The sequence below is a fragment of the Acomys minous genome (genome assembly GCF_964271855.1).
Source record: "Acomys minous genome assembly, chromosome: 2".
Classification (NCBI taxonomy): Eukaryota; Metazoa; Chordata; class Mammalia; order Rodentia; family Muridae; genus Acomys; species Acomys minous.
In genome coordinates, this window is record NC_140484.1 from 96,913,893 (window position 1) to 96,935,682 (window position 21,790).

Here is a 21,790-nt window from a genome sequence, read left to right on the forward strand (position 1 = left end):
GTGTGTGTGTGTGTGTGTGTGTATGCACGCATGCACATAGAGGCATGTGAAGACCTTGCTTCAAGGTTAGATACTTACCTTTGAGGGATTTCTACCTACCCTGGGACTTCCTGAACCTCATGGTCTTAGGCAGAGGCTGAAGGATCGCTATCCAAAGGGACTTATCCAGAGCCATAGGCTTCCAGAAGCACACAAGAGGGATGAAAAAAAGATAGGTTCGGGGACAGATTCTGGACAAGATGTGCAAACATCAATCCTGACTAGAAGCTTTAGTCATATTCTTGAGAATGTCATTGGGGCCATAGAGAAGTTATGCAAACCTAAGGGAAAGTCTCAGAGTCAAGTTTCGGCACATAGAAGCTATGAAATGATGGTAATAAATGCATTTATCATTGTCCTTCAAGGTAAAGTGGATGAGCAAGATTAAGTCTGAGGTTATTTGGAGTTGGGTTTGCTTTGGTCTAGCATTAAGATTCTTTTTTTGGAGAGAGGAAATGTTTATGTGAAAAGGGCTCCTGTGGAACTCAAGTGTTCCTCCACAGAATTGTGCTCATGAGTCAGGCTGCATAGCAGATGCCTATGAGCCTGGATGTCTGCATCAAGCAAAGAATGGGTAGAAATGGTGTTCAGGGCTGAATGTGTACCCTAGACCTGCCCCGCTACCAGCCTCCTGGCTCAGGTCTTTCAGCAGCCACCACTAATGGAACCCCTGGTGGGTTATGTGGAGTGAGCAAGGTGGACCAACGCTGTCTACTGTGGCAGTGTATCAGAGAACATTTGCCACTCAGCTATGCTCTTAAGTCTCACTAATTCAACTGGGCAAAGCACTAAAGGGCCGAAAAGATCCCAAGTGGGCAGTTTTGTATACTCTCACCACATGTGTGCACTGCCAGCTCTGAATGAAGCTGCTTCCTACTGTGGTACAAGCTGCCTGAGCATCCCTTACCTGCCATATACATCCCTGGAGGACTAAGCATTCCCTAGGTCACCCTCTGCCTAACAGATACAAGCAATACAGCAGTTGTTAAGTAAGCAAGAGATCCCAGGGTAGCTAACGTGTGTTCTGAAGGTCACACGTGTTGTCAGTTCTACAGAGGAAACAATATTTAATCACCCACACCGGGACTGCAAATAGTTGAGTTTCTGGATGCATTTATGTACCTGCATCTAGGGAACACCACTTTCGGGAGCGTTTGGAGCCACCAGGTGGTACAGGGAGATGCCCATCCCCTACTCAGACATACGACACATTTAGTTATTCTAGTGAACACGCGTGTGAGGTTCCATGGCAGAAGCTGGGTTAGCATACTTTGAGGTATTGGATTCAGTCCCTCGAACCAAAAGAATCGAATAAAAAGAAGGCACTATAGGTGCAAAGGAAAAGTGCTTTTGTCGTGATTTAGGCTGTGTTTCACTTTTCGTAATACCTGGCTAAGCTGGAAAGTACCATGATAATTCACAACTCTGGTCCCAAAGGATCAGTTACGAAGTTTTAAGAATCCGTAGAATTGAGTTGTGTCAACATTTGTTTTTTTTCACCCATCTATTATCATCATCATCATCATCATCATCATCATTATTATTATTATTATTATGATTACTTTGAGAATTTCTTACAATGTATTTTTTTTTACTTATTCACCTCGTCCCCCAGTTCCTCCCATATCTACTTTACTTCCCTACTAACTCAAATTTTGTGCATTTTCCCTTACCCCATTTTTTTAAACTGATAAGTACAATTGTGCTGCCCATACTCATGGAGGTATAGCGGCCATTGGAGCCCGGTCAGCTTAGCACGGGTCACATCTCTAAAACTGCCATTCCCTTGACTCTCTGGGAAGCAATCCATCGCCAACAGCTCCTTGCCTAGGGTGGGACTTCGTGTCTCCCCCTCCCTGTTGGGCTTTGGTCTGATGGTTGTCCATACTTTATTTCCGGCTTCTGTTGTTTCCATATTTGCCCTTTAAGTAAAGTGTGGCTCCATTGCTCTGTGGTTAACCTTTTGAACCTTTAACAATATTGTGTGTACAGCTCCTTTTTCTTTTTTCATGCTTGTTAAATTTGTTTTTAGTGATTTGGATTATGAATCAGTTTATTAATTTGCTGAGAAACATGTGTAATTTTTATATAAACGATTTTACAGACACAATCAAAAGAATATATGAAGTAGTCTCTTTAAGTACTCAAGAGTAGTTTGGAATTTGTCATCCTCCTGCCTCAGCCTCCTGAGTACTGGTATTAGAGGTTTGACTCACCTTGCTTGCCTTTCCGTGGTTTTTTTCAATTGGGGTGGGGGTGGAGGAGACAGGAGACAGTTTTGTGGTGGGCATCAGTTGAACCACTTGTTTCTCTGAAGTAATTATGAAGAGTGGCAGATCAGCAGGGTTTTTCTCACCAGCCTTTGGACTGCTTCCCTTCCAGGTAAGGGTGAGGTTTGAGCTGAAGTCCCCAGTGAAGACCATAGAAGATTTCCTTCGGAGGTTCACTCCCAGCCGCCTGGCTTCAGGCTGCAGCAGTATCGGAAACCTGACAACCAGTAAGTCCAGCCACAAATCCGCATCTGGTTTCCTGCCTAGCCTGTCTCAGGACAGCATGCTTCTGAGGCTGGAGGAAAAGCTAGGTCAAGCAACGCCAACTATTGCAAGCAATGGCTACAGCAACCAGGCCAGCCAGGCCGAAGACTGGACCCCAGATTGCACTCCAGGGCAGAAGTACCCTGCGGAGCCGCAAGAGCGGGAGCTGCGCTATGAGGCTGAGAGCCCAGATGAGGCTGCGCTCGTGTACGCGGCTAGAGCCTACAGTTGCGCACTGGTGGACCGGCTTCATGACCAGGTGTCTGTGGAGTTGCCCCATCTAGGCAGGCTCACCTTCGAGCTACTGCACACGCTTGGCTTCGACTCTATCCGCAAGAGGATGTCAGTGGTGATCCGCCACCCTCTGACTGACGAGATCAATGTCTACACCAAGGGGGCCGATTCAGTGGTCATGGATCTTCTGCTGCCCTGCTCCTCAGGTAAACGGCCTCCTCCTCTTGCTCAGAAAGATTCCTTTGGGTTTTTTGCGAGGGCGTTTTGGAAAATCCTGCCCCGCTGAGTAAAGGGATTTTTATTAACACTGTCTATAATGCAGACCATTTGAGAGAGTCCCAGGGTTCTCAGCGCCAAGGATTTACCCTGGTGTGAATTTAGGGGCTTTTGTACCTTGACCCCAAAAGCTTCGTTCCTGCTGTAGACTTGGGTCAGCTTTGATTTCTAGACCACAATCTTTAGCCTGTTTGTAGGATTGTGTAAGAGTAAACTGGAATTTCAGGAAGTGGGCCTGCTAGCATCTTTCCTCTGCTCTGACTGGGCCATACGGTCTCGCGTCAGTCTCTTCCCATTACTTTAGGGTTAAATTGTACAGTGCAGTTACTCATCAAAAAAGGTTGTAACTCTGTGCAGCTCAAAATGCTCCTGACCTTCTTCGGAAGGAAAGCACAGACCATGTTGTAAAGTGAACTTGGTTTTTCCTCTGTCAGCACTGCAGTCAGAACCAAGGAGTGAGATCACCGCTGGGAGTTAGGAGGGCAGTGGAGGCTGACTGCTGATAGTGGTCAAAGGGGTCCAGCCCAGGGCTCAGCTGCTTCACTTCTGCAATCTTCCTGACTTGCATATCCTGGAATCAGCTTGGGCACCACCTGCGCTGAGAAGCTGTTTATTGAATTTTTGATGCTCATTAACAACAGACCCAGGACAGAGTCCTATTAATGGGTTGATTTTCCATGCCAAGATAATCATTCTTATTCTTTTGTTTTGTTTTGTTTTTTGAGACAAAATTTCTCTGTATAGACATGGTTGTCCTGGACTTGCTTTGTAGATCAGGGTAGCCTTGAACTCACAGAGATCCACCTGTCTCTGCCTCCCCAAGTGCGTCACCGCACCAGGGTTCATTCGGATTCCTGATCCTCGTTTACCTCTGTGGAGGAAACCACGGAGACGGCAGCTGTCTGAGCAGATTTTCTTCTGCTGCCATGATCACCTAGTCCTATGGAGGGCAATGCACTAAAGGCAGAATGAGGGATTAGCAGGCTTCAGCCTCGAACACAAGTAAAGGGAAAGGCATGAGGGGAAAGAGCTTATGGAGCAAGGCAGGAGGCGTGAGTGGGAGGGAGATTGGAGAGGCAGGGGGAGAGTAACCGGGATGCGCTTTATGCATGTGTGAACTTGTCAAAGAATGGACACACTTTCATGTAGGGTGGGGAAAAGGACAGCTGAGGCAGCCCATTCCATCACAGCTAGAGGGCAGTAAGCCATACTTAGCTCCTCAAGGAAACAGACTCCGTGGAGGAGGCCATAGCTGTGTGCATGTATGCTCTTTACCAGTGCATATTTTAAGATATTTAAGAGCATCACGACTGTAGAGACAAATCATAAAGAAACTCCTTATTACTAAGTCTTGTAATGCCATCTGTGAGTCAACTTTGTACCACTACAATAAAATACCTGGCAGTATCAGTCTATATGGAGCAGGGTTATTTAGGCTCACAGTTTAGCGATTTCAGTGTACAATTGACATTTCACTCCTACGATTGTGGTGAGGTATGGTGTCGTCGTAGGCTCACCTAGTGGAACAAACTTCTTGTCTCATGACTAGGAGGCAAAGCTGGAAGGGGTACAGCCCAGGTGCTGCTGAGTGCTTTGAAAGCATGTCCCTGATGATCTAATGACCTTCCTCCTGTCTTCAGCTTGTGGATATCCTTTGTCCTGCTTCAGAAGAGTGGGGGGACACCTTTAATACGTGGGCCTTTGGAGGATCCAAACTCATCATCACTTTGCGGGCCTTTGGAGGATTCAAGCTATCACCATCCCTTTGCTTTATTTATTTATTTATCTATTTATCTATTTATTTATTTATTTAATCACTTTACATCCTGTTTCTACCCGCCTCGCTCCTCTTCTCCTAGTCTCCCCTTGCACCCCCTCCTACCATTCCCCGCTCTCCTTCTTCCCAGAGAAGGGGAGGCAGAGCTCACTGGCACACATAACTAAATAGCTAAATAGTGTGACCCATGTGCTATGTACTGCCCACCACTATGAACTGAGCACTGTCTTTAATATGTTATAAGACCTCCTTGTCAGAAACCACAGTGCTCTGATTGCCTGTAAAGTCACAAGCAAGCTAGCTCACATCTGAATACCACCCTGGTATCTCATGTCTCTGCAGTACTAAGCACATCCTCTGCCGCTGGGGAGCCCAGGTAGAGAAAAGTGACCCAGCAGTAGGTAGCAGATTCAGAGACAGCCACTGTTCCTACTGTTAGGAGACACACATGATGACCAAGCTGCACATCTACTACATATGTCTAGGGGGGGGGTCTGGGTTCTATCCATGCATATTCTGGTTGGTGGCTCAGTCTCTGTGAGCCTCCATGGGCCCAGGTTATGTTACACTGTAGGTCTTCTTGTGATGTCCTTCATCTCTCTGTCGCCCTCTATCCTTCCCACTCTTCCACAACACTCCCCCAGCTTGGGTCATTGCTTCTCCTTGGATCTCTGCATCTGTCTCCATCAGCCGCCAGAGGAAGCCTCTTAGAAGACAGTTCTGCTAGACTCCTGTCTGCAAGCGAAGCAGAGTATCATTAATAGTGTCTGCACTCTCCTGTGGGGGTGGGTCTCAGGCTGGGCCAGCCACTGGTTTGCCATTCTCTCAGTCTCTGTTCCATCTTTTCCCTTATGTCTCTGATAGACAAGACACAATTTGGTTAAAAGGTGCCTGCTTTATGCTCCTGAACAACCACTGTTTGGAGTCTAAGCTAGAGTCACCACCATAGACTCCCTGGAGCCGTCCCTGTCCCAGAGATCCCCGGCCCCGATTTCTGTTCTCTTTCTCAGTTCTTCTCCTTACCTGCTCTCCTCTCTCTGCCCACCTGATCGCCACTCCCATTATCTTCCTTACCCCATCTCCCACCCAGTTCTCTCCCTCCATCTGCTTTGGATGTTTAATGTATTTCCTGTTCTGCGTGAGATTCCAGTATCTTCCCTTCGGTTCTCCTTAGCATCTTTGGGTCTGTGGATTGTAGTATGGTTGTCCTGTACTATATGGCTAATATTCACTTATAAGTGAGTATATACCAAGTCTATCTTTCTGGGTCTGGGTTATGTCACTCAGGATATTCTTTTTTAGTTTCATCCATTTGCCCGCTAATTTCATGACTTCCTCAGTTTCTTTCTCCATTCTTCAGTTGAGGGGCATCTAGGTTGTTTGCAGTTTTGGGCTATTACGAATAAGGCTGCAATGAACATAGTTGAGCACATGTCCTTGTGGCATGGCGGAGCATCTTCTGGGCATATGCCCAGGAGTGGAATAGCTGGGTCTTAAGGTAGATCTAGCTCCAAATTTCTGGGAAACCTCCAGACTGAGTTCTACAATGTTTTTTTTTTTTTTTTTTACAAGTTTGCACTCCTACCAGCAATGGAGGAGTGTTCCCCTTGCTCTGCCTCCTTGCCAACATGTGCTGTCACTTGAGTTTTTGATCTTAGCTATTCTGAAGGGTGTAAGATGGAATCTTTGTCTTGCAATTCTGTGATGTCTAAGGACGTTGAGCATTTCTTTAAGTGTTCCTTGGCTGTTAGAGATTCCTCTGTTGAGAATTATCTCTTTAGCTCTGTACCCCATTTTTTAATTGGGTTATTTAGTTTGTTGGTGTTTAATTTATTTTTTGTATTTTTTTATGTACTCTTTATGTATTTTTGATACTAGCCCTCTGCCAGATGTAGGGTTGGTGAAAATTTCTGTGGGTGTTGGGACCACCTATTTCACTTTAAAAAGACATTTAAAAGTCAACCAGTGCTAAGGAACAGACATCTCAGAAACAGATGTCATTAAATAAATGTAACACTATGGACTGCTTGCCATCTTACCTTCTCCTTTCCTCCTACTACGCCACAAGGGATGGGGCATTATCTGGGGCACTGTCAAGACACTCCTGAGCAGGTGAGGAGGGTACATAGTGGAGGCCCGAGCACGGTGGCTGCTTGGTGTGCCCAAGCCTTTTCTTGTGCAGCATCTGCAAAGCAGGAGAATATTTACCCTTTCCAAGACTGATCCAGAACCAACTTTAATATCAAGATTCAGGAGCCCGTACTCTCCTTTGGGGAGCCTTGCAGCCCCTTCCGCTCAGTCATGCTGACCCAAGAAAGGGTTGTTGTGCACTCACATGCCTTTTTGTTGTCTCCTCCCTATTACGGGCCTCACGAAGAAGCCTGCCATCTGCGGTTAGCTGCAAGTAAGAGCAGAGCTCAAATCTTTTACGACCCTGGAAGGCCCACGTGGTGACAGTCCTACCTTCTATTCTCAAGTGCCACATGGCAAGTAGAGAGCAAATAAAAATCATTTCTTTATGTGTGGATTTGTTTGTTTGTATGGATTTCCAACTTCCTCTGGGAAATATTGTAGTTGATTTGGATAGGGAAAAACTGTGTAGGTATAGTGAACAACTTAAGACTGAGAAAATGTAGACACCAGGGAGAGCATGTATGGCATAGCCCTGGGGTCACTGTGGACTCACCCTCCACGTAACATACATTGTTCAGCTTTTAGAGTGAGAAGATGAGGCAGGTGTGGAGAAGAACAGACTTGTTACAGATGGCTACGAGTAACCAAGAAGCAGCACACAGTGGCCAGGCCGTGCCACCTGTGTAGAGATGATGACATGTGATGGTGCACACGTCCCTTAGCTGGATGAAACCCACACGTTTTCTTCAAAGAGCTCACAGCACGTCACCAAAAACATCCCACGCTGCCTGAGAAGTAGTGACCGGGACAGGGTGGGAGGGGATATATCACACCATCAGCACGCACATAGCCAAGGCTTTGTCTTGCCTGCCGTGGTGGGGAAGTCACGTGATGCTAGGTACAAGACACCGTCTCACCCAAGGCTTCACAGATCTCTCTGTTCAAATACGAGTGCTGCATTTCCTGGCTTCTGTGACTCCGGATGAGTCATTCGCTTTCTGTGTGTCAGTGCCTACTTCACAGGAAGCCCTGTACACACAGGCTATATTTCTGGTATGACGTAGACTGGCAGAATAAGATGGGACCCCCTTCCCACCCCTCTTTCACCTCTCCTGAAAATTCCCTTGCCTGTGGTTTGGTGGAGTCACCGCTTTGTATAGTCTTTAAGATGTAACCTTTAGTCTGTTCTGCCCTTCTACAAAAGCAAGGATAGAGTGTAGCCACTGCCCAGCAAGGACTTACATGTTGACATCAGTACATCAGTAAACTTACTTTTTCTCTCATGAACAAATAAGAGTCACATTTCCTCGTGTGTCCTATACTAATAAAATAAAATTTCTTATTTGGAAAATATAATTTCCTAAGTATAAAAGGCGTAACATTTAGCACTTTGTAAAAACACACACTAAGATCAGGAAGAGCAGCCGTACTCCGCTTTGGGCGCCTCTCAGTGCTGTGAGCGTCAGCAGCCGTCTCCCAGTGTCTGGCCTGTTGCAGCTCTCTCAGTCATGCTGCGTTTGGAAGCTGGTGAATGTAAAGACCATCTTTTCAGTCTGTGGCAAGAGCTGTCATTCTGGCACTTTGTCAGCACCTCCCGTGCCCTGGCACAGACTCAGCATCCTTCTGTGTGGAGCCCTTATTTAGCAAGCAGTGACGGTACTGGCAGCCTGAGGGGCACTTCTGAGTGTACTAATGTTCCACTTCTAGAGAGCTGATCACCAGACACAGAATTTCCTCCCATTAGTACATAGGCAACAAAGGAAATGGATTGCTGTAGAAGCTTTTTGCCTGACTACGACCTCACATGCACTGAGAATGTTATGGCTTTAACCTGAGTTAGCACACCTGAGCTTTGGTCCCAGATATGAACAGACTAGTGAGTACCCTTGTTCCACAATGTAATCTCCCTAGACTCCCAAGATCCTCAGAGATGGTCATGTGGACCATTCCCAATCTCCTGTATCCTCTACCAGACCACAGATCCAACCCAGCATTCATAAAAACTGGTTCCCCAAGGCCCAACACTATGTTTTCCCTCTGACTGCCTTGCCTTGGGGCTGTAAGAATCTCTTCGAGGAAGCTGCCTGACAGTGTAGAAAAGTTTTCTTTAAAAATGGTAGCCTTGAGTTCTTGTGTCTGGGATGAGGGTAGACCAGTGATCAGTTTTTACTGGGCAGTGCACGTGCTTCTTTCTGCCAGGCCCTGTGTAGATAGCCCTTAATGTCTACCCATACCAGAAATGGATGCCTATGGCCACCCTTATCTCTATTTATTCCAAGTCTTAAATAGCCTAGCTGATCTTAAATTCAAGTAGTTGTTTTTTTAAAGATTTATTTATTTAGTATACAGTATTCTGCCAGTATGTAACACCTGCAGGCCAGAAGAGAACACCAGATCTCATCTTAGATGGTTGTGAGCCATCATGTGGTTGCTGGGAATTGAACTCAGGACCTTTGGAAGAGCAGGCAGTGCTCTTAACCTCTGAGCCATCTGCCCTTCTGCAGAGACAACTAAAGAGCTTAGTGGTTTGTATTTTAAGTTTAAAACCAAATCAGTGACCAGAGGCTCAGAAAGCTTTCCAGAGTGATAAGAAACCAGCACAAGGCAGTCAAAATAAGGTGCCTTTGAATTTGTCTTTCAGTAAATTTAAAGACTAAAGCTAAATAATCCAGGACAACTCTTCATGCTCATTACTGAGCATAAGAAGCCACCTTTACTAATGAGTGGGCCAAGACTTATTTTTAAAAAAATGTATTAAGTATACAATGTTTTGCCAGGCCAGAAGAGGGCGCCAGATCTCATTATAAATGGTAGTGAGGCACCACGTGGTTGCTGGGAACTGAACTCAGGACCTTTGGAAGAGCAGGCAGTGCTCTTAACCTCTGAGCCATCTCTCCAACCCCTGCCATAGGGTACTGCTTGTCTGTTTATGTTCAGCTTCATACTTGAGAATAAGACTTCCCACCCTATCTGTCACCCTCCTGTATTGCTGGCCAGGTCCAGCTTGTCATGAGTTGAACCTGAATAGTAGACAAGCCTTCCTCTATCCAGAGGTCTCAGGGTTCAGGATTGCCAGAGATAGAAAATACAGTATATAGACTGTTCTGTTGCATGTAAATTTCAAATACAGGGTGAGCGTGCTTGTGTGTGTGTTTGTGTGTGTGTGTGTGTGTGTGTGTGTGTGTGTGTGTGTGTGTGTGTTTAGTAAAAGTTTTACCACTGTTTGGGCATCTTTTACTGACAGAGGGGGAGGTTGTGTATAGAGAAATGAAGCACTGAAGTTCAAATTTTCATAAATAAGTTGGTATACACATCTATTTAGTAGACTGTAAAAAGACATGTCAAGTCATTTTTGATAAAGTTTTTTTTCTCTCCTATGTTTCTCAAAGTATCTCATGAACAACCTCACATTTGTGTCTTGATGAAGTCCCTTTATTAAATTAACAGCGGGCTGCCTGATTTCTATGACATTTGCACACCATTTGTAATCAATATGCCAGGCACTAGGAAGGCTCTCATGGGAGCACTCAGCTGGGCTGCTCTCACTCATTCTGCTTGTACTCTGACCTAGATGACCCCAGAGGAAGGCATCAGAAAAAGATCCGGAGTAAAACACAGAATTACCTCAACCTTTATGCAGTGGAAGGCCTGCGCACCCTGTGCATTGCCAAGAGGGTGAGTGAGGGGAGCCTTCATGAGAGTGAGTGAGGGGAGCCTTCATGAGGGTGAGTGAGGGGAGCCTTCATGAGGGTGAGTGAGGGGAGCCTTCATGAGGGTGAGTGAGGGGAGCCTTCCTGAGGGTGAGTGAGGGGAGCCTTCCTGAGGGTGAGTGAGGGGAGCCTTCATGAGAGTGAGTGAGGGGAGCCTTCATGAGGGTGAGTGAGGGGAGCCTTCCTGAGGGTGAGTGAGGGGAGCCTTCATGAGGGTGAGTGAGGGGAGCCTTCATGAGGGTGAGTGAGGGGAGCCTTCCTGAGGGTGAGTGAGGGAGCCTTCATGAGTGTGTGTGAGAGGAGCCTTCAGGAGGGCAGACAGACAATGCCAACTCCCCCCCACCCCGCCCCGTCTGACTCCTAAGGCACAGCACCCAGTGCAGCACTCAACCATGTGTCTCCATAGGTTCTGAGCAAAGAAGAGTATGCCTGCTGGCTACAGAGCCACATAGAAGCTGAGGCATCTGTGGACAGCCGTGAGGAGCTCCTCTTCCAGTCTGCAGTTCGCCTGGAGACGAACTTGCACCTGCTGGGTAATTAACTTTCCAGGTGCCTGTTGTATGGGGCAGTGCTGGTTGCACGGGTCCTAGAGCGAGTAGTGAAATGGCTGCTTCTCTTGCTCTGGACTGTGCTGGGATTATGTGAGGAACCACCTGGCTTGAAGCTAGCTTCTCCTCAGGTTGAGAGGAATGTTTTCTGTAGGCTCTTTCCATGTGCCACATATGTGGCAAGCACTCTAGGTCGGCTGACTCCTTGACTGTTTTGTGCCACACTCTCCAACCAAAATGGCTAGGAGGAGCAAGCCTTTTGACAATAGATAGCTGGAAAGATTTCAGCCCCCCTGGCAGGCTATGTGAACATTTATGGAAATGCTGAGTTTTGCATCTCATAAATATTTCAGATTCATTTGGGATGAAAAGAGAACGGCTCATATTTCCTCCTTTGTCTCTATTTGCATCTAATAAAATCTAATTAATCATTAGGAAGGCATGAAGGTATTTATTACTTTTGTACCTATTTGAATATTTAATTTCTCAAAGTTGTAACATTTCAAAATACTAAGTACAGCTGAGTATTCCATTGCTGTGTATATGATGTCTGCTCACAGAGAAACTGGCTGTGACAGTCAAGGACAGCCCCTTTTGTGAAATGTTACTCAGATTCCACTGGGCTCCAATAAAGGTCCAAGCAGTTCATCTTTTCTTATTTAACAAAGGACACACTCCCTTGTCCTCATTTTCTGGCAAGGCAATTGGGAATCTATATTTCTATATATACCTATCTCTTTTAATAGTTACTGTTAATATTTAATTGCATAATGTGCTCTAGACAAAGCACCGCCACATGCTTTGTCCATTGTGTCTGATAGATGACGTCCTACTCAGAAAGCTGCAGGATTTGGAACCGAGAGACGTAGTGAATGCTATCTCTAGTAAATTAAACGAAGCCCCGCAAAGGCCTTTCTGCCTACATTAAGTCACTGATTTGCCTACTGCATTAGGGCTGCTCTCATAATGAGACCCCTGTCTTCAGAAAGCAAACAGCTAGATACGATGGCGCGTGCGTGTAAGTCCAGGATGCAGAGGTACAGGCAGGAGGCTATGAATTTGAGAGCAGCCTAGGCTACATAGAAGGACCCAGCTTCAAAAAGAAGAAAAAAAAAATCAGACATTAAAAACCCAGGAAGGGCTTTTCTGGAATGCTCTTTATTGATGGCTAGAGCGATCAGAGGGAGGGTGCCCTGCTGATTCCCCTGGACCACCTGCCCAACGTCTTTGCTCCCAGATGCTCTCTTCATGGCTGATGTGGGTGAGTGGTGAGGGGGGTATTTCTTTTAGATAGTTCTAACTCCTCAGATGGAGTTTAGTTTGCTTCCTGGTACAGAAATTCTTGTGGTAGGTGTTGATCCCACTGTAAAGCAAAGAACATGGAATCTCTTTCATTTCCCAGGTCACAGCCTCATGGCTGTGAGTTGCTTCACCGTCCCTTCCCTACCATCTGTCTCCTCTCAGTTTGGAGTTGCTGCTTGGTTACCCAGTCCAGGTCCTGCCACTTACTAGCCAGGGAAGCTCGCACAAGTTTAGTCTTTGCATCCAAGTTTCCTTATCTCCCATACAGGCAATAGGAACTCCAGCATGCGAAGGCTGCTGCTGGGGTGGAAGGAGGAGATGGCACGAAGCGCGGGCTGTGGTAGGGCGTGGGCTCTAGCTCTCAGCCCCTGGCGAGCTGATGAATCTCATGTGATTGCGTCCACACGCCTGAGATGGCCTGACTGCTCTGTTTTCTGCAGGTCGTCTCTGGCAGCTGGACATCCACCACTTCCCTTCTTTGTGATGTCCGTGTTAACATACCCCAAGTTAGAACAGCCACACGGTAAACCTTAATCTCACACTGAAGGTGAGATCAACTCACCTTTCGGTCTTCTGTATGAATTCACAGAAATAGGCAAAATCCAGCAGATCTTCCTTGTTCTCGAGAACCAGTTGTTAACCACTCTGTATCTCCTATCACTTGGAAAAGTTTATGTTTTAAATGATGGAACCTAAGCTTTAAAAAGAGCCACCCAGCACAGCTTTATCAAGGGACGAGGAGTTCAGGAAGTTTCCAACTCTGCACACTCATCTCTGAGAAAGATGAAATGAACAGTTTATATCTTTAATATTCCAAGCCAAATTTCTGTTTCTAAAAGTCTTTGTATTTAGGCGATTACGATAATCTAAGAGAACCACAGATAACAGTTCAGCAGGAAGTTTCACTTTTATACTGGGTTCTTAAACTGCTTTCTCTGGGCAAGAAACAAAGTTTAACTATAGCATTCTGCTCGTTTCCCCCAGAATTCTTGCTGGTTTGTTTAAATGTCATCTGAAAACTGCTCCAGTCCTTTCCCCTTCTATCAGAAGCCACCTGACACCTGGGTATTATAATGTGGGTACGTGGAAGAGTGTAGAACCAAACTAGTACTTCCATGCATCATGGGACTCAAGACTCTCCTTCACGGGCCTAGTGGGAACATAATCACCTCTCAAAGCCCCGCCTCCTAACACTGTCACACTGGGAGTCAGGACTTCCATCTGTGAATCTGAAAGCATTGTTGGCAGCTAGGGACACAGACATGCAATCCATAGCAGTGCCCTCCCCTCCCCCAGCACAGGGAGCTTGAAGGAGGAATGGCAAGGAGCCTCAACCAGGGCTGGAGCCTAGGAAGTCATGGCCTGCAGCTCACTCTTAGAGGTAGGAAGACAGAAACTATCTTAGCAGGATGGGTGCTGTGCAGATGAACAGTGAAGGCAGGGTTGGGCACATTTTTTTCTTTTTTCTTTTTTATTAATTTATTCTTGTTACATCTCAATGGTTATCCCATCCCTTGTATCCTCCCATTCTTCCCTCCCTCCCATTTTCCCCTTATTCCCCCCTCCCCTATGACTGTTCCTGAGGGGGATTTCCTCCCCCTGTATATGCTCATAGGGTATCAAGTCTCTTCTTGGTAACCTGTTGTCCTTCCTCTGAGTGCCACCAGGTCTCTCCCTCCAGGGGACATGGTCAAATGTGAGGCACCAGAGTACGTGAGAAAGTCATATCCCACTCTCCACTCAACTGTGGAGAAACCCCTACCCAGATCTAGCCAATGGTCAGAGCATTGGGCACATTTTAGCACTGAATACAGGTTGCTTATTCTACACCCACAGTTCTTAGGATAAGAAGAATTATTTTGTTTTTTGAGTGTTTTTGCTTTTTAGTACATACACAGGGACTGTGACCTTACATTTAGTATACTTGACACCTTATGCATAGCCTGGAGGTGATTTCAGATGATTCCCACCCTTGTGCTTTGATTTTGATGTGGGATCATGTTAGATCTAAAAGTTTAGGATTCTGGAACATTTCAGATTTCATCTTTTTCAGCGTAGAGATGTTCAACCAGTCACATTTTCCCAAGCATAATGAAGTCAATAAGGGGAATTTACATCTTCAATTCTTTATGTTTGTGGGAAAAGCATTCGTGATGATGTTTCTTAAAAAAACTAATGAGTCTTTCTGCACCATCCATTTGGATAACAAATGGCTGACATGGTTGAGAGCAAACATTGAATTTTCATGTGGAAACTCTCTGGAGGATAGGGGATCGGTAACTACTAAGACTTTCCTTTTAATCCCTTAGGTATATAGTAATTTCCTCCCTTCACGGTCTGTGTTCTCAGAATATACGTAAACTTAGCTGCTTGTTAGTCAGCTTTATGAGTGCACATAATTATGTTAGGTGACTTGTATTTCTTTCTCCTACAAATTCTTTTGGGGGGTGGGGGTTGAGACAGGGTTTCTCTGTGTAGCCTTGGCTCTCCTAGACTCACTTTGTAGACCAGGCTGGCCTCAAACTCACAGAGATCCATCTGCTCTGCCTCCCGTGTGCTGGGATTAAAGGCGTGCACCACTACCGCCTGGTCTCCTACAAATTCTTGACTGAGTCAGGTCAACAGCTATAGTAAGTGTCCAGCACAACCCTGAAGTGGTAAATCATTTTAGCTTGCTTCCAGAGGGACTTTTCGCCACTTAGTGCCATCTGGCAGGTGAGCCCCAGGAGAGTCTTAGGTAGTTGGTAAGGCCACGCCTGTCTTTGGTATGTTTGGCCCATGGCATTTGTACCCCATCAGGAGTTGTGAAGATGAACTCACAGGAACTGTCATGCATTTAACCAGGTGCCACTGGGATTGAAGACCGCCTTCAGGATGGAGTACCTGAAACCATCGCTAAATTACGACAAGCTGGCCTGCAGATTTGGGTTCTCACAGGTGACAAACAAGAAACAGCCATTAACATTGCATATGCTTGCAAACTGCTGGACCATGGTGAGGAGGTCATCACACTGAATGCTGAGTCTCAGGTAGGTAGCGTCCAGAGAGTCTTTGCCCTGTCCCAGGGTGGCCTTATATTCTGTAGGCTTCCAAAATGGAGCTCTGTTGGAACGCCACCAAAGCTTCACCTCTGATGCCCACTGTGAGAAGGCTGCTTACCCACTGCATCCCTCTTAGCATGTGTGCTATTTCTGAGACTTGGAACATTCTTATCATTGCCTTGTAAATGTTTTTATAAACATATATAAGTAGTATTTAATATCAAATACTAAATATTTAATATTTAAAATATTTAAATATTTTATATTTATAAATATATAAATATTTTATATTTTGAGATTATAATATAATTATTTCATTTCTTTCTTTTTCTTCCTTCCCTACACACACTCCCATATACCTCCTTTTTCTCTTTCAAATTTAGCGCCCCTCTTTTTAATTAAATATTTGTTAATTATGAGTGTTCCCACTTAGGCCTGCACAGACTGTTGCACCAACCAAGGACCTAGACCCTCTGTTCATATCTAGTCAATGGACAGCTCATTCTCCATGGTTGTGGGGGGTGCAGGGACTGCCTTGGACATGAACTCTGGTGCTCCTGATTTGTCACCTCCCCCTTAGCAGGGAGCCCATGTGGGCACACAGAGGAAGCGGATGTAGACTGTCCACATGAGACCTGATAGGTTGTGGTCCAACTGTGGGGGAGGAGGGAGCCCCTGTCAGAGATCTAGGGGAGGGGAAATAGGGCAGAATAGGGAGGGAGAGTGGGAACAGGATACAAGCAAGGGGATAACATTCAGGATGTAATATGAATAAATTATAATAAAAAATTATTTTTAAAAGGGAAAAATAAATAAATGTTCCCACTTTCAGCATTCTTTGGTTGCCTATACTTCTTTTTGTCTGGTGAGGCTTCCTAGGATTTCCTCCATTCCTGTTAGCTTACCCCTTATTATCTGTTTGATAAGACTTCATGGGTGTAGCTTCTGACAGGTATAAAAGAAATAATCTCAGCAAATTCTATGTTCCTCTGGCTCTTATGATAGTTCTGCCCTCTTCCCCCTATGATCCCCATGTCTTAGGTTTCAGAGTTGTGTTATAAATATATCTGTTGGTACTGGGCTTTACAACTCTGCATTTTCTTTTTTTTTTTCTTTATTAATTTATTCTTGTTACATCTCAATGGTTATCCCATCCCTTGTATCCTCCCATTCTTCCCTCCCTCCCATTTCCCCCTTATTCCCCTCCCCTATGACTTTTCCTGAGGGGGATTACCTCCCCCTGTAAATGTTCGTAGGGTATCAAGTCTCTTCTTGGTAACCTGCTGTCCTTCCTCTGAGTGCCACCAGGTCTCCCCCTCCAGGGGACATGGTCAAAGTTGACAACTCTGCATTTTCATTTGGCTAAGTTTTTATGTGTGCTAAGGTCTTTATTTGTTGCAAAGAGAAGCTTCCTTGATGAAGGGTGTGGACTACACTTATCAGGCTGGACTCTGGAGAAGGATGTCTCCTGGGTGGAGAGGTTGCATCTGGGATTTCTTAATACCAAAGGAATGCACATTTGGTCTTCACTAATGTAAAGTTTACCTTTTTCATATCACTGAATTTTTTTTAAAAAATGAGGTCCTACATGTCTGTAACATAGAGCCAAGGCAGTGATCCACTTAGCATGAACTTCTCTAGTTTCATGAACTGCCTCTCACCACTTCACTAGTCCAGCCACATTTATCTGCTTAAATCCTCAAGTATGCAAGGGTTGTCTAATCCCAGCACCTCCTTGATCTAGAAGCTGATTTCTCCCAGGAGCTCCACTTGAAGTCTCTTCAGGCTATCCACAACGTGTTGATGAAGCCTAAGTCTCCCTCCATGCACAGCTCCTCATCTCCCTTCTTAGGGGAGCTCAAGCCTCTATGGATATTCAAGGCTTCCTTCTAGTTCCACAGCCAGACCATCAGCTGTCCGGTCCTTAACAGCCAGATCATCAGCTGTCCGGTCCTCAGGACCCTGCCCCAAGAGCTACGTCTTCACAGTCTCTCCTTGCTATCTTGATGTTTGTGGGTCTTTTGTGACACTCCCTCTCTTATTTATGATATTGGTGTTTTGTGTCTGTTCTTTGATTCCATTTGATGCCAGTCTATGAATTATATTGACTCTTCAAAAACAAGGGTTGGGTTATCTTGATTCCTTTTTTTTCTGTTGGTTTATTTTCTTTTCGGTTTTGTTGATGATCTGAGCTTTCTTCTTCTTCTTCTTCTTCTTCTTCTTCTTCTTCATCTTCTTCATCTTCATCTTCTTCCTCCTCCTCTTCCTCTTCCTCTTGTTCTTCTTCATTGTCATCATCATCCTTCTTTTCATCCTCTTCTTTGTCCTGTGCTTGTTTTGTTTTTATTTCCTTGTGCTCAAACATTTTTTTCTAATATAAGTAATATTATTGTTTCACTCAGTACTATTTGTCTTTGCCTCTCAATGTTGAAGTGTGTTTTCAGCTACATACAGATTACGATTTTTAAAAAAAAAAATAAACATTTCCTATGTTTCCTTTCCAATCTGTGGATTTTTTCAAAGTGTTTTGTTTCATTTCCAAGTATTTGGAGGTTGTCTTGTCACCTTTCTGTTACTGATACCTAGTTTGATTCCAACATAGTTAAACAATATGTTAGTTCATTGAACTTTCTTAGTTTTTCAATAACTAAAGAAATGGTCTGTATTGGTCTGCATTGTGTTGGGCTACCTCCTGTCTTCTCCAAATCAGTGTCATTCAGTTGGTAAATGGCATGGTTCTGTTCTTGTGTCTTAAAGGTCAGGAGACAGGAGTTCCTGAGTATCTTTGGCTCACCACTTACCTTGTCTCTGAAGCAATTGTTATAGGGCAGATCACAAAAAATACTGTTGCTTTCCTACACTTCCTTCTGGAACCGCGTCTTTACTGTACTGAAGACTGAAATGACAATTGTTTCCTTTCAGCATTCTTAAGTGTATTCCATTTCCTTCCAGACGCATGGTTCCTAATGAAATCACAACTATCCTTGAACCCTTGCTGCCTAATAACCAGTGGCTGTTTCTGTGTGGCTGCTCTTAGGATTTTTTCTTTGTCTTTTGTTTCAAGCAGTTGGATCATGGTGTGTTTGTGTTTCAAGGCCACTGACTTTTATCTGTTATTGTCTCTGTACTACTAAGCCTATATAGTGAGGATTTTAGAGAATAAATTCAATATATAGAGTTTGGTTTTAGCTTTACAAAAATGATTGGGAAAGTCTTTGGAGCATTCCTATATCACACCCAATTTCTTTTGATTAACATCTCACAGGAGCATGGCACATCTGCTATACCACAAACTAATATTAGGATGTGATCTAACTAAAGCTCATGCTGTATTGCACTGTTTTACCTGGCTTCTTCCATCCTATTTTAGGATTTCACATTACATCTGGTCAAAGCTCTCTTGAATGTCACTGGCTGCTGTGACAGTTTCTCAAACTGTCTTTGTCTTTCATGTCCTTGGCAATTTGAAGAGGACTGATAAAATTGTTTATAGACTGATTTGATCTTTAGGTTTATCCGATTGTTTTGTTATGACTACAGTGAAGCTGTAAATTTTGTGTGGAGGTCATGGGGTACCAGTATTTTATCACATCATCTAGTCATGCCATCAGGTTGGTAAGGACCTAGTATTTGCCACCTGTATCCATTTTACAAGAAATACAGCTCCCCGCACCCCCACTCTTTTCTATCCTGAACTCTTTGGAAATAAATCCTGTGAACACACACTTAAGGAATGTGGGGCTGCAGTCCATCCCCTTGAGGGCAGAGATTCTATGTATTTAGAATTACATCTGCACCTCTACAGGGTCTTTCTGTGTATTGCTCACAATCTTTCCTCAAAAGCTGTTTTGCTACTGATTTCCAGAACGCTAATGCTTGCTTGAAGCTTTTCGTGCTGACTGCCGCAATGTCCCTACTAGATTATTCTAGTGTCAGGGTTACTGTCTTGTGTATTGTGCTTTTCCACAGGAGCTGAGATTTCCAGGTTCTTCTGACACTGAGCTTTGGTCATGTGCCTTATATCTATTATATTATGGCTCTCACCGTTTTTTTTTTTTTTTTATTCCTCTGGAGTATGGAGGATTGGAGCAGGTAACCCTGTTGGATTTGGACTCCGCTTCTGCATGGGTCGTTTGCTTAGCCTTTGCCTGCTTCCCATGTCGATCTTTGTGCATACTTCTCTTTTGAGGTCAGTTTGAAGCAGGGCGGTGTCTGTACCGGAGTGTCATTCTCTAGAGTGTTGCTGACCCCTCAGGGTGATGCCCATGTGTGCACAGCATATAATGAACCCATGAATTCATAAATAGCGTTATAGGACCAGCTAAAGTATCTTCTTTTACCATCTATCCAGTACGTTCTAGTTTCCCGTGTCCACTTTTCTGCCCTCTGGTGAGAAGGCAAGGATGTGTGTTACTATTTTCTGTGTCCTATTTTCCTCCCTGTTGCCCTGCATGTAATGGCAGGACAGAGAACAAAGGCAATCATAATACTGCTGCTTTGAGACCACAGCACCTAAGACAGGAGACAGGTGCCCATTCCCGCTGAGTCTTCATCCCTAGATGAAGACCCTGTTGGCTGCCAGCAGAGCAAAATCCACATGTGGGACTAGAAGAAAACAGCTCCCTCATGTTTTGTCTGAGCATTGGGAGTACCCTTCCTTCCTCCTGCAGCCAGAGCTCAGAGTTTTTTCCAGAACTGGTCTTTGGCATCCATTTTTGATAACTTGGTCCCTTGGGCCATGGCAGAGGCTTCTGGGGGTAAACATGGAATATTTGCCACCCGTTCATTTCCTTGTTATAATCTCCTTTCCCTAGCCAAATGCTACTATTTTCTTTCAGGGTTCATGAATGCATGTTCTGTGCACCTGGCCATGTACAATAGCTGCATCAGGGGAGGGTGAGCATCCTTCATCTCACAGTGAACTAGCTACATTGATGCTTTATGATAGGAGCAGGGGCCTCAAGGCATTTCTACATCCATATTATTCTTAAGTGTTCCCCAGTTTGTAGAATGCCCTCCTCCAGCAGAGGTTTCTATCTCCAGTCACAAATCTCTATGTCCCCCAGTTGTGACTGACACTGGTCATGTCTAGGGACCAGTTTTTACCTCCAAGTCTTCCTAAGGGCCACTGGCAATCTCTTTTCACATTTATTAGTTTCTGAATGTAACAGTCTTCAGTAAGTGTTGATTGGCCACAGCTTGGTGTCCAGAGTGTGTTGTCAGGAACTAGGTTCTCAGCCAGTGCGTTGTCTGTCTACAGGAAGACAGGAGCCTTTCAAACGTCACTAGGAAGTGTTTGTTCCTAGAAATGAGCAGCCTTTTTGGTCTCTGCCAAAGTTCCCAAAGTATATTCCTATCCAGCCTTTCATTCTCTTCATTCTCTCAGGAACTCAGATCTAGTTTGGGAAGGGCACGAGTAGTTAAAAAAAAAAAAAAGCCAAAACATTAATTGAACTTCTTTTTTTTCTTTCTTTGTTGAAATGGAGAATTTCTATATAATCAAAGGCTTTGAAAGTGCTTTGTGCACCACTGTTGATGGCTCAGTACAAGGCAGGAAGGTTTAGTAAAGGCCCCAGAGAACTGTAGAACCTTCAGCATCTGCATACTGTCAGGTATAGCAGTAATGGAGCCACACCTAAGAAAGTGAATATTCTCCATCTCAACTTCAGCACACCAGCACATCCTGTGGAAGCTTAGCACTTCCTCTCCCATGCAGGAAGTTATCCTCTCCAGCTGGACTTCATTTTCGGGAATCTAAAGAGCCATGCACGACAGCCAAGTGCCCTAGAAGGACTTCTGCTTGGGGTGTTGAGGCAGATAGCAAGTGTGAGTGACATAACCCTACTGAAATGCATTGCATGTCAATTTCAGGAAGCATGTGCAGCCCTGCTGGACCAATGCCTCCACTATGTGCAGACCAGAAACTCCCGAAGCAATCCTCAGAACACTGAAAGCAATGTGAGCGTGGGGTTCTCTTTCAACCCAGCCTCCACATCCACTGCCTCCAGCCCCAGCCCAAGCCTTGTGATTGATGGGAGAAGTCTGGCCTATGCCCTTGAGAAAAGCCTGGAGGACAAATTTCTCTTCCTTGCCAAGCAGTGTCGCTCCGTCCTCTGCTGCCGATCGACCCCTTTGCAGAAGAGCATGGTGGTAAAGCTGGTTAGAAGCAAGCTCAAGGCCATGACCCTGGCCATAG

At 45.0% G+C, this 21,790-nt stretch overlaps 1 protein-coding gene across 4 annotated transcripts in view; it reads left to right on the top strand.

Moving 5' to 3' along the window:
• Nucleotides 1–21,790, top strand: part of ATP10A (ATPase phospholipid transporting 10A (putative)) — a 177,638-nt gene that overhangs the window by 141,128 nt on the left and 14,720 nt on the right. For all 4 annotated transcript variants that reach the window (XM_084801201.1, XM_084801200.1, XM_084801198.1 and 1 more), the window contains exons 11-15: nt 2,422–3,013; nt 10,565–10,668; nt 11,110–11,236; nt 15,398–15,582; nt 21,466–21,790. In XM_084801201.1, coding sequence (XP_084657327.1) covers nt 2,422–3,013; nt 10,565–10,668; nt 11,110–11,236; nt 15,398–15,582; nt 21,466–21,790 — 1,333 coding nt within the window. The remainder of the gene's footprint in view (nt 1–2,421; nt 3,014–10,564; nt 10,669–11,109; nt 11,237–15,397; nt 15,583–21,465) is intronic.